We start from the raw sequence: 12,495 nt of genomic DNA on the forward strand, positions 1-12,495 counted from the left end.
CATTCTTCTTATTAAACATCAGCTGCTCTCCAGACACTGGGATGGTGCGTCATGCCATGAGTCGTGTTATCTGTCAAAGCACACTGGTGTTTATCGGCAGCAGCCCCGCCTCCGCCCAAACACCCGCTGCGCACATTCACGTATGTTTTGATCAAGACAATACTTGAGCGAGGCGATAAAGAGGACGAGCGCAGCTTCCTCCCTCTGATAGGAAATAAATTATAGGACCTGAGCCAATAAAACGTGTCTAATTAAAAAAATGAATCACCGATAAATCTCACTCACACTGCTTTAAGTGATAGGGGCAGATTTTTTTTATTTATAGGTAGAGATTGATACAGTCTGCTGCAGGAAGTTTAAGATTGAAATTAATGGTATTATATTATTAAAGGGGTTGTTGTTTTCTTTTGAGCAAATTTCTGAGTGTGCATTGAGTCACTTGATTTCATGAAATGACAATAAAGGACCCGTGACATTTTTCTGTCTTCTTACGTTAAAACTTTTTTGCTTAAAGTGTGGGAATCAAACAAATCGAAAAAAAGCGATGTGTGGGTAAATAGTATTGATTTAGTCTTTTTTTCAAAGCAGAATTAAAATTAGTTATTGTGTCGGAATAACCTCAGAAAAGTCCCTCTCTCTTCATATCTGACAAACACTTGGGTCGTGTAACAAGTTTTCAGAATATAAACAGAGATATAATAAAGAGGCTCCTTTTGCATTTGAAACAGTTTTATTCATTATTTTATGTTTTATAAACTCACCCATCGCTCCTAGTGCTGCATATTTCAACTAAAAGGGAAGGTTCTATTCATAAAATAATAAAGACGTCATGACCAACGGTAAAATCAACATGAGAACAAAATATAATGGAAGTAGAAAGATTGCGTATTGCATCGTGCACTTTGCCCACAATTCCATACAAAAGTCGGTGACTAACTTAAAGATGTTTTGTGGTATTTGTACTGTGCATTTTGTGGTATTTTAATCTAAACGTTCACAGTGTAACAGTGTAGCTCCTTTTATAGTTATTGTATTTAATTGATTTAACAAATGGAAAACTGGAAAGAAAAAAATATTCTCAAGTTGCATAAATCCTGAACACTGCTTCTCATGTGTAGTTTGGACTCTTGAGTAGTTTCTGCACCTGACACTCCCTCCTGTGAGCTGACATGTCCTCCTGACGTCAGACATCACCCTGAGGCCCGGCGTGCACCTCAAACCCAAATCATCATGTTTGTGTCAACTGTCGCCCTGATACCCACCCCTCCACCTGGCACCCGGCCACTGACGCTTATATCAGGGGGCACCGGGGAAGGTGCCGATCTGCATCAGGGGGAGGCAGCTTGGCATCTGTTCCCGTGGGTGTGACCGCGGAGCCAACTGAGTTTAAATAGAAGTCCGGAGGAACCGGACAACACCATCCCATTCAGATACAGAGGAAGAGGAAGAGAGAACCAAGAGAACCATGAGTCTGTCCGAGAAAGACAAGGCCGCCGTCAGGGCCATGTGGGCCAAGATCGGCAAGTCAGCGGATATGGTTGGGGCTGATGCTCTGGGCAGGTGAGTGACATGTTGGACCACATGTTGTGGTTTTTATCTTCCTTTTTTTTCTTTGGCTGAAGAAAAGGCTCTCATCACATCAGTGCAACAAAATCTCATGTGACTTATCTGGGATATTGATTCTGTATGTATCTATCGTTACCTCGGTACTTTAGTTAAATCTTTGCTTAAACCGTCTTGTGTGAATAATATGTTTCAAGAAAATAAGAAAAGGGATAAGCTTTGATGATACGTTATATATATATTAGTCGTATTCTTATTTTTTTTATTCTTATTATAGAGGTACAAAATTCAAGGGTATACCTTACGATAACAGTACGTTTTTGATTTATAAGAAGTATCCTTAGGCAAGTTTCTTTGGAGAACACAATTAAACGTGGTGCGGACAATTAGGAAATTGACTGATTTAACATCATTCGACTCTAGCTTGATTAATGGCCTAAACTAAACTTAATGCTCCAGGTGAGGCTCGAACTCACAACCTCGGCATTACTACGCAAATTACTGTCTATAAGTACCGCGCGCTGACCGATTGCGCCACTGGAGCCTGTATCGTATGCTGTCATCACACTATAAGTTTCAGTCATAATTCTACGATGGTTTATATTCTGCTCAGTTCGTCCACAATGCCAAACTTCCTCACTTCTCTCTGCATCCCCACAGGATGCTCGTCATCTACCCGCAAACCAAGACCTACTTCTCCCACTGGGCGGACCTGAGGCCCGGCTCTAAACCAGTGAAGGAGCACGGGAAGAGGATTATTACCGCAATCGGTCAGGGGGTGGCAAAGATCGACGACCTCAACAGCGGCATGCTGGAGCTCAGCGAGCTGCACGCCTTCAAGCTGAGAGTTGACCCGGCGAACTTCAAGGTGAGTCATGCGTCACTGACACCATGTGCACCAAAATATCAAGTGTGCTAAAACCAAGCTCTATAGTAACTGTCATAATGTGCAAAAGTTGGATTCTCCTCTCACTGATTTGACCTGTGCGAACTTTCACGCACGGGAGGAGCTGGATTTACGCACAATTTACGCGTAAATCAAAACAAAACCTCCTAACCAACCCATTGAAGCTCAGTCACAGTTTTAAAAACTTACTTTCTGCAACCTAAATATATTTTCCCCACTTTTTAATGGATCAGATTTCAGGGTCAAGGGTGTGAGAGGATAGAGACGTGCAACATTTATTTCCCTGTTGGAATGAACCAACTTATTCAGGTGGGTGCTGGCAGTGCAGACCATGTATTCAGTGGTTAATGGTTCTCCCCACTTGTCCACAGATCCTGAGCCACTGCATCCTTGTGGTGCTGGCCAACATGTTCCCCAAGGAGTTCACCCCCGAGGTCCACGTCTCCATGGACAAATACCTGGCCTGCCTGTCCCTGGCTCTCTCTGAGAGATACCGCTGAGCTGCCCTCAGTGCCACGCACGGCCATGTCACCCATGCACGGTTGAAAATGAAAAAATAAACCGCATGCCGCCAAAAAACTCATGCAGCTGTGTGTTTCATGTCTCCAGAAATGTTTTGGGCCTTTATTGAATGTGTTGAGGGTGAAATGAAGAGACCAAGTGTGTTTTATTCTTTTTATTTTCAAACTGAATCCTCCTCACAGGGGCCTTACACCCTTACACAGATAAAAACATTTTGGCATGACGAATAAAAAACTATACAGGCAGACGTTTAACAGGATTATTATCGCCAGGGCGATAAACAAACAATAAAAGCTGTTATGATTTCATAACCACTCGTAACTTGTCATCACCGAGGACGAGCCTGAGAAAGAAAAGAGAGAATAATTTTGAGTCAGGTGTCATCTCTCATTTTATTTAATTTTATTGCAACATCCAACTTTCTCTCACCTGAGCAGAGCAGCAGCCACCACACCTCCTCCTATGGGTCCCACCCAGTACACCCAGTGGTAGGTCCAGTAGTTGGTCATCACTGCGGGGCCGAAAGCCCTGGCTGGGTTCAGACACGTCCCCGATACATCACCTCTGCACCAACAAGAAAACAACAACAGCTTTAAAACACACATTTTAATCCTTGATGCATTTTAAACTTTCTCTTGTTTAAAAATAACTGCAACCTCAAACATTTCCCAGTACACTCCCACACATTAGAATGTGATGTGATATAATGCATTTAAATATTAAAGGTTACCATTAAACATTGAATAGACCCATTCTGAGGCATTTCACTTGAAGTAAGATAAAAAAAATAACTTAATCATTTTTTTTAGGGTTAATTCAATATAATATAATTAATCAAAATTAAGATATTTGAATAAAATAAAATAAATGTCATAATATTCACCATCCTATATACTTTGGCCTGCCCCACCTCCTTTGTTCTCTCACTGGTTGAATTTTGACAAATAAAAAGAATAAACATTTTGAACGTCCAAAATCATTCTTTGATAGTTTTAGATGATTTTTTAATTTTTTATTCAGTAAAATATGACAGGGAAATAAATGCCAGCTGGTATTATTGACCGGCTGGTAATACACAACATGACTCTTGTCTGAAATGGATTTAAACGCAGCATGGACCTTTTTAATAACTCTTAAATCTAATACGGTGTAAATGTTTGACACAATAAACTGCTCACACAGACTTCATTCAGATCTTGGGCCTTCGGTCTTACCCTGCCAAGACGTTGATGATGACAGTGGAGCCCACCAGGAAGGGAGCCAATGGGGTCTTGGTCTTGTGGTTGACGGCCACCAGCAGCACCACCATGGTGATCAGGCAGGTCATGGCCACCTCCCCGAAGATGGCCCCGGACAGCTGGCTCTCGGACTTGAGGATATCGAACGCGGCTCCTGTGGCGTTGAAGTATCGATTTGTGGGGGTCATCATCTATAAGACATATGGTCAATGATGAACATCGTTGTCTTCTGAAGGAATGGGTGGTCACATCTATTTACATATGTATATAGAAGAGCAAAGATATGCAGCATCTCAGAATATTCTGCATGTGTCTTTTATTGTGTCAGATTAAAGTTGGATGACCTTGGACATTCCCGCTCCGAGCACTCCTCCAATCAGCTGGCAGGCAAGATAAGGTCCCACCATCATCAGCTCCATGCCTCCGCATAGGTAAATGGCAATTGTGAAGGGAGGGTTGAAGTGGGAGCCACTGGACAGCGGGAAAGAAACAGCAAAGAAAAGGTGGAGGAGAAAGTTAGAGGCAAGTTGAGATCGAGCAAACTGCAAGACACCCAAATATATGATCCTGCTCAAAACACAGCAAAGAAACTCTATTCAAACTGGAAATAGTATTTTAACCTGTGCATTGAACAAAGGTTCTTTACCTGATGTTGTCCATGACCGCCACCATCACAGCCACAGCCAGTCCGTGCACCAGAGCCGGCTGCAGGCGTCCAGCTGCAGGCACGTTTTCGATGACCGACACACAGCCGACGAAAACGAAGAACATGGTCCCGATCATCTCGGCCAAGCAGGGCTGGAACAGCCTCTCATACCTGTTGGGAGCAGGGGGAGCCGGCTTCTTCTGGCCCTTCTCCATGAGAGTGGAGTCTTCCATTTCCATTTTCTCGACTCCCATGTTGGCTCTTCTCTTGTTTGATTCCTGCTACTTCTGTTTCAGACGGTGATCTGTAGCTCAGAGATGTTGCCGCTGCAGCCTGCGTGTGTGTCCTCCAACAGGTAGAGCCGACCCAGTCTGCGGACTAAGTCCAGGGAACAAGGTGTTGTGCTTATTTATACTCATCACCGGCAGCTGACACACTGTGCAGTGGGATTGCGTCATGGGTCATAAAAGAGGAAAAAAGAAAAACCTTGTCCGGTGACACGAGGTCACGGCTTGTGCACGAGCTCGGCCCTCGAATGAGTCCATGGTGTCAGCTTTTCCGTAGGTGATGCGGTTCAATGAGAAGCCAGCTGTTCAAGGTTGCCCAAAGTCTGACGTGTCTTTAATTCGTCAACATCATTGTTTTATTTGGATGCACAAGGCATAACTGGAGAGACAGGTAGTGGCCTACATAGATAAGACCTGACCTTAACCATAAACTCCACACAACCTCACACTCTGCAGACTTGTGTTAGACTACAACTACTACAAAACCACACATAATTAGGTTATATCAGATTGAACGTTTTTAGATTGTATGCTCAAGCACCTTAGCATATTTTACAATATAATACTGAAGTATTGTTTTGAGATACTAGTACTTTACTTGCATATTTGTATTTTATGTTGCTCTACTTTGTCCTCTTGTATTCAGAGGGAAATATTGTGACACTCCACATTTATTTAACAGTTATTTCTTACTGTGTAAATACCAATTTTACATTAAAGATTGAATAAGATACAACACATTGCTTATTTTTTCAACAGTGGTCCCCAGTTTATCTTCTATTTGTTTTGTGGCCCCTTATGGAAGAATTGAGGAGCCTGTCTGGGGCCCCCTGTCGAGTTTTAGATGTAATATATGTAGCAAACAAAAACAGCAACAGCCCACTTCAAAACAAATTGTAAAATTGTTAATAACACTGCCTTTATCTGTGCACTGCAGTATATAGCATGCATCTCTTTTCAATTACTAATAAGGCACTTATTAATCTTGATCCTCAGTATATCCCTGACCTCTTATCCTCACACAAACTTGCTCACCCTTTGATATTCTCTGGCAGGGCCCCTTTTAACTGTTTCAGCGTCTGAAGACAAAACTTTAGAAATTAGAACTCTGAGGCTCTGGAACGACCTGGTCAGTAGCTAGTTCAAAACATTATTCTGTCAGTCCCTGATTTGATCTAGTTCTAGTTTTTTTATTAATTGCAAAGGGTGGTCATTTTTAAAGTTCTGTCTCCAGGAGTGATCAGTTGGAGGAAGTCTGAGACTGGGAAATGTTGATGGACATGCAGCAGCTTATGGTCCCATCACATATTGTCACTATAAAACCCTGGGGCCATAGCTGATACAGGGTCCAACACCCTACGCGTTGTTTACTTTGTATAATTGACTTGATTGTACCCTGGGAGGATAATGTTGATAAGGTGTATGAGAGGAAAAGGCATTATGCACCAGACTGAAGACTCCAGTGGTATTTTGGAAGAGCTGAACAAACTGAGCAGACTATTAACCATGACAATAGACTCAGGATGTCTCTTTGTGTGATGGCAAAAGGTGTACAAGGTTCCAGTGGCGCAATCGGTCAGCGCGCGGTACTTATAGACAGTAATTTGTGTAGTAATGCCGAGGTTGTGAGTTCGAGCCTCACCTGGAGCATTAAGTTTAGTTTCGCCTACAAATCAACTCAAATCAGAATAATGATAAATCACCGTATTGTCTGCAGTAGTTTGATTGTTGTCTCCAAATGAAACTTGACTTAAGGACTCCTCTTACAGATCTAAACTCTACATTCACATCTACTATACCTTTGATTAAAAAAATTTTTTTATCCCTATATATATATCTAAATGTATATTTAGCAGCACTTTGTAGTTGGTCTTTCTTGTAACAAATTGTACAGACTTGATTCTTGTGGTTCTGGGTTTGTGCCCTCGTGGTTTTATGCACGTATTCTAAGTCGTTTTGGATAAAAGCTTCAGCTAAATGAAATGTAATATAATGTGAAAGATATGTCACTATCATCCACTAACATCAACTGGTGGCAAGCATTAATTAGTGCAGTAGAACACACAAGGGATATAGTCCGTTGGGTTCTAAAATGGGAACGTGTTTGCTTTAAAAAGGCAAAGATGTAATGATCTACTGAGCTGTTGTCATAGTGCTGTCATACAAGCCAGTAGCCAATCAGATTTACCTTTGGCCTCAGCATACCCTCAAGTTTGACCTCTATACAAGGCCGAAACACTTGATGATGCTAATGCACACAACTGAACTTATGTCCCCAGCTTGTGGTCGCTAACATCTACTGTTGGTTGGTAGCTTAAAGTATGACAATATAGGACATACCCCATCTTCTCCTATATTCTAAAATGATTATATTTAGGTTTATATTTATATTTATCTTAATTTCCTATGCATTTTATGGGACTAACTTTTAGGGATAACTGTAATGGTTTTCGGAAGCTCTATATAAATAAAGATATATCATTATCATTTTATAATTGTTGTTAAATTATGAGGGACTATCTTTTGTTAGACTGCCGTTCGTCCCGCTGGACGCGTGGAGGGACCAAACATATTGTTTTATTGCTCTTCTGTTAATTTGTCATCCATCTGTTTTTAAATGTGTAGTAATTGCAGAAGTTTGATAAGCTGGTATCTGATTTTTTTTCCACTGCTGCAGGGCTTTCATCATACGTGCATCAAAACCCTGTAACATGCACTGTCTCTGCACCAGATGGATAAGTGTGCATGGCCGGACAGTGCTGATGATTCTTCAATATTAAATATTTCATTATGCATACTGAAGTAATGAAATTACTCCGTTTTCCAGCGTCTAACCTTATTTCATTGCTGTGTTTCAGTTGATTGAAGGACATCGCTTTATGATTCTAATCTAACTTTATTGTTTGGGTCAGTGCTCTTATCCTGGATCAACCTCGGATGTACCACAGCATCAAAGCACAGTTTTCCATCCAGGACTTTGAGCCAAACAATCAGTACAAGAAAACTGTAAATAGATAACACAAAAGTGTGATCATTGTGTTTAATTCTACATACCCCATGGGGTGTTATTATCATCTGGACTTCTTCCAATCGCCACACATGCACAAGTCCAAGTGAGGTGGAGCAATATCAGGACACTGTGAAATCCTCAACCACTTTATTGAATCTTCAAATACAGACGTGTGATTTTGTAAGAGCCGACATTTAGAGCTGCTCCTAGTTTATATACAATATTTATACAGAATTTAAATATTTCAGACTAATGGTAACAAAAATGAAGTCACTGGGGAATCGGGTCGTCCTTTTTGCCTTAGACGTTCACTTTAGCATAACACGAGTCTTCTGGTCACCAAAGAACAACCTGGAGAAAGAGGGGGACACTTCTATTACTGTGCTTGATTCTTCATCATGTTAAGAACACAATGGTTGAATTAATTGGAGCCAGACACAAACCCAAGGAGACAAGAAGATTTTATCAGCTTGACTGCAGTCTGATACCACCAGGCTATGTGAGAAATACAGTTTGATAGTTTCATACTATCCCATAACCACTCAACTTTAATGACTAAACCTTGGTTTGCAACCTCGAGCTCAGAAGATAAATCCTGATCCAGACCTCTACGTGCCGAAGCTCAATATGAAGCATCTCGCATCTAAAAGCTGAGTGAGGACTGCGCTTCGAACACAGACGTGCTAGTCAGGGAGCGGACTCAAATCCAAACAACTGAAGCCACAAACTGGGACAACTCACTGTGGCTTCGACCTGAAAGACTGAGGTGGAAAGTTCGCATATGATTTGGCATGTAGCTGATTGCCTTTGGGTTCCCCAGTTCAACTGCCCAGTCGACTGATCAGGCAGGAGGAGTCAGTGAGACACCTCAACACTCCCACACCATAACTCTAACTCTATCACTGAAGTCACTGTCTTCTGCATATTTTTGCAAATCCAACTTCAAATTTTCGATCCTGCATTGTTTCCACCCATGTTTAAATGACAGTAGTCTGCTCGTTTATATTATATTATACATATACAAGTCTTTTTCATCTGCAGCAGTCTTTATCAATATGACAGTCTGTAGTATTCGTTTATTAAACTAAATATAGCGGACACAATTGACGCTGCATCAGGGAATAAGCTACACTCTGAAAATACTTTTCATTTGAATAGATTATATAACCAAGGACATACTTGCCTTTGATCAATTAGAAAAGTTAACCTGGTACTTGTACTCGACTATTTTTTTGTCGAATTTGTTGTGCATTTACTTTATTAGACTTTAAGTAAAATATTTGATTACACACTAACCACTGTCGTTTTGAAAACAATACGGGAACCAGCTCTTATTCTATAGCAATGGTTCAAAATCTCCACTTGGCACCCTTTTCAACAATGGTTATCTCTTTCTTCAGTTTTTATTGTGCACATGTTTTTTTTAGAAAGCCTGTTAAATATTAACAGTGGAAAAGAAATGGGCTGTGGACAAAAAATATAATGAATATGACTCGTTATCTCTCAGTGCATTGTAAAGTATAGAGCTACAGCACCTGATGAAGATAACATTGAGCAGTGAACCACCCATGGGTCCGACCCAGTAGATCCAGTGATGGGTCCACTGGTTGGCAGCCACCGCAGGTCCGAAGGCTCGGGCGGGGTTCATGCAGGAACCGGACAGAATCCCTCTGAAACAGCGGAAAGTGGCAACAACACTGAAACACAGCTCAACACTGGGCTTCTCATTTCACATGGAGAAGTTACAGTCTCACTAACAGAAAGCACTGACAACTAAATTTACTTCACTTAAGAATAGCTCAACCTCTGCTGCTTCAAATGAGACCATTCTGTCTTAAATCTGTGTCTCACGAGAGAAACACTTTAATACACATGTGTCGCAAAAAGGTAACTTTTAACATGAGATGCCAATCCACCAGACAAATCTGAAATTCTGTCCACAGTTTAATCAGATGAATATAAAGACTACAGTGAACAAATAAACGCACCTCTTATCTTAGTTAATTATTCCTGGCTGAAGAAACAGATATTAATGTAAAAGAAGAAAAAAGAAGAGAAGAAGTGAAGACAAGACACAAGAAAGGAAGTGAAAGGGAAAGAAGACAAAAGAAAATAAGAGAGTGATGTTTTCATCTAAATTGTAGGATTTGTTTGTTTTTTACCCTAGAATGAGACCTTTATATTTAGATAACTTATATTAACATCAGGAGCGGGTCCTCTCTACAGAGACATGTTTTAATGGTAGCTCAAACTGGACAAACTAAACAACTTTTGACTTTTTAGGACAACTGTAGGCTGCCACACGTTCTCTTTCATGTTTGGAAGGGGAGGTTGAGGTGAGGGGTATTCAGCTGCGACATGCAACTTCACCACTAGATGTTACTAAATTCGACACACTAGAGCTTCAGCACGTTAATGCATAACTTATCCAATGATCAAAATTCGTTAATATTTAACTCAGAGCCATGATGGATCCAGTGGAAACACAATTAAGCTTTGCTGTTATGTTGCACATACATATATTAAACAATTAACTGGCTATCAAGGAAATTACGGTGAATAAAATAAGCAATAAGTAACCTTGGTATCAGCCTGATAACAAGTGATTATAAATACATATGTCCAGGTGGGTTGTGGACAGGGCTGCAGCTCTCACTCGGAGGACAGTGTGATCAGGGTTCTTTCTGGGAAATTTGTTTTTTCCTTTCTGGGGAATTGAAATATTTAACTAAATCTTTTGGTGTTTAATCCAAATTTGCAGAATTTCACCCTGGAAGCACGGAGTAGCCATGTCCTTTTCTTCTAAATCAAAAAGATAATAATAACAATAATTTTCGGTAGATAAATTATGCACTTGTGTTCCAAAAATAAAGGGAACTTCAAAAATATTGTAAATTTGAAAGTAGTTGTTATTGGGATTTCAGTTCTGGGTAATTTCCTCATAAGAATGTGCAGAAAATCAGCAACTAAAAAGGAAAGGAGTCAAATATATATTTTTAAAAAAGGACTAAAGACAAAAATGGAAGAATGGCGACGCTGTGAATGACCCTTTGGACCCAAATGTCTCCGCCCCTGACTCCTGCCGCAGCTCTTACCCTGCTATTATGTTGGCCGTCACCGTGAGGCCGACGCAGAACGGAGCCGACGGCGAGCGGGTCTGTTGGTTGACTTCGCCCAGACACACCACCGTGGTGAGGATCAGGGTCAGCATCATCTCTGCGATCGTGGCCTTAACCAGGTCGGTGGTGCCGGGTAAAATGGCTCCTCCGAGGGCCACGTCGTACAAGTCGGTGGGGTAAATGACCTGAAAGAAGAGCAAACGTCAGTCAACAGTTTGTCTTCTAATATTCAACTGAAAATAATGTTGACTTATAGTTATCAACATGCAAAGTTCTAAAACTTTAAGCTTTACTTTTTTTCCAGAATAAGCTTCCATACATTTGCGTACCTTTGTCAAAGCAGCACCGATCATCCCTCCGAGAACCTGAGCCGCGAGGTAAGGCCCCGTCATGAGCAGCTCCATCCCTCCACACAGGTAGACGCTCAGAGACACTGCAGGGTTAAAGTGGCCCCCACTACCACACACACACTCAACTTGAATATGTGACACTGTTAATAACCACTGTAACACTCATATTCCAACAACAAAATGATTTGCTTTGAAATAACTTTGTATAAAACGTTTTGCTTTACTGAAAGGACATTTTCACTTTGCATGATGCTGTCTACATCACAGCATGTGAACATGTAAAGGCTAATTCACTTTAGATTTAGATTTAAATCCATCAAATGTATGTCACCTTTAACTCTAAATGTGATTTACGGAGCCTCAACATCATGAAGACCATTCCCATATTTAAAAAAAGGAGAACACAAGGAAATCCCCTCTAAAACACAACACAATTCTTCACCTTATTTTCCCGAACACCATGATGAGCACTCCCAGGGTCAGTCCGGTGGCCAGAGCCGGCTGGAGGACGCTGCCGGTTCCCAGGTTCCCAATGGCAGACGAACATCCCACGAACACCAACAGGCTGGTCCCGAACAGCTCGGCCAGGCAGGGCTGAACATACCTCTCATACATGCCCCTAGTGTTGTTGCTGCGGGCTCCCTCCACCTCCCTTGCCACCTCCTCCACTGTGAACACCTCTGTGGTGCGTTTGGACCCTGACATGAGCCCTCGTTCCTCTCGCTGGACCCTCTGTGGCGTCTGCCGTGTGGTCCGATGCAGGTTGTATATGTATATGAGCTATGGTAGGGATGATGCACACAGATACGCACATCCATATTTCTCTTCACCCCACCTTCCTGCAATTGTTCAT

The 12,495-nt window shown here is 41.5% G+C and overlaps 3 protein-coding genes and 2 non-coding genes across 5 annotated transcripts; 2 read left to right on the forward strand and 3 right to left on the reverse strand.

Moving 5' to 3' along the window:
- The first annotated feature begins 896 nt into the window (after nucleotides 1–896).
- On the forward strand, nucleotides 897–3,053 carry hbae5 (hemoglobin, alpha embryonic 5). Its single transcript, XM_062414248.1, has 3 exons — nucleotides 897–1,560; nucleotides 2,224–2,431; nucleotides 2,842–3,053. The coding sequence occupies exons 1-3, from the start codon at nucleotides 1,466–1,468 to the stop codon at nucleotides 2,968–2,970; spliced, it is 432 nt and encodes a 143-aa protein (XP_062270232.1). The 5' UTR covers nucleotides 897–1,465; the 3' UTR covers nucleotides 2,971–3,053.
- Nucleotides 2,015–2,107, reverse strand: trnai-uau (transfer RNA isoleucine (anticodon UAU)). Its single transcript is given in 2 exon segments — nucleotides 2,015–2,050; nucleotides 2,070–2,107. It is a non-coding gene; the product is annotated as a tRNA-Ile (tRNA).
- A 120-nt stretch (nucleotides 3,054–3,173) lies between the features above and the next one.
- aqp8a.2 (aquaporin 8a, tandem duplicate 2) lies at nucleotides 3,174–5,579 on the reverse strand. Its single transcript, XM_062378360.1, has 5 exons — nucleotides 4,877–5,579; nucleotides 4,575–4,701; nucleotides 4,207–4,421; nucleotides 3,422–3,556; nucleotides 3,174–3,335 (listed from the first exon to the last, which is right to left on the reverse strand). The coding sequence occupies exons 1-5, from the start codon at nucleotides 5,128–5,130 to the stop codon at nucleotides 3,290–3,292; spliced, it is 777 nt and encodes a 258-aa protein (XP_062234344.1). The 5' UTR covers nucleotides 5,131–5,579; the 3' UTR covers nucleotides 3,174–3,289.
- Nucleotides 5,580–6,720: 1,141 nt separating this feature from the next.
- On the forward strand, nucleotides 6,721–6,813 carry trnai-uau (transfer RNA isoleucine (anticodon UAU)). The gene is given in 2 exon segments: nucleotides 6,721–6,758; nucleotides 6,778–6,813. It is a non-coding gene; the product is annotated as a tRNA-Ile (tRNA).
- A 1,260-nt stretch (nucleotides 6,814–8,073) lies between these two features.
- On the reverse strand, nucleotides 8,074–12,364 carry LOC133976230 (aquaporin-8-like). The gene is made up of 5 exons (XM_062414378.1): nucleotides 12,085–12,364; nucleotides 11,622–11,748; nucleotides 11,269–11,477; nucleotides 9,709–9,843; nucleotides 8,074–8,524 (listed from the first exon to the last, which is right to left on the reverse strand). The coding sequence occupies exons 1-5, from the start codon at nucleotides 12,345–12,347 to the stop codon at nucleotides 8,482–8,484; spliced, it is 777 nt and encodes a 258-aa protein (XP_062270362.1). The 5' UTR covers nucleotides 12,348–12,364; the 3' UTR covers nucleotides 8,074–8,481.
- Nucleotides 12,365–12,495: the final 131 nt, after the last annotated feature.

Source organism: Platichthys flesus, chromosome 20, assembly GCF_949316205.1.
Source record: "Platichthys flesus chromosome 20, fPlaFle2.1, whole genome shotgun sequence".
Lineage (NCBI taxonomy): Eukaryota > Metazoa > Chordata > Actinopteri > Pleuronectiformes > Pleuronectidae > Platichthys > Platichthys flesus.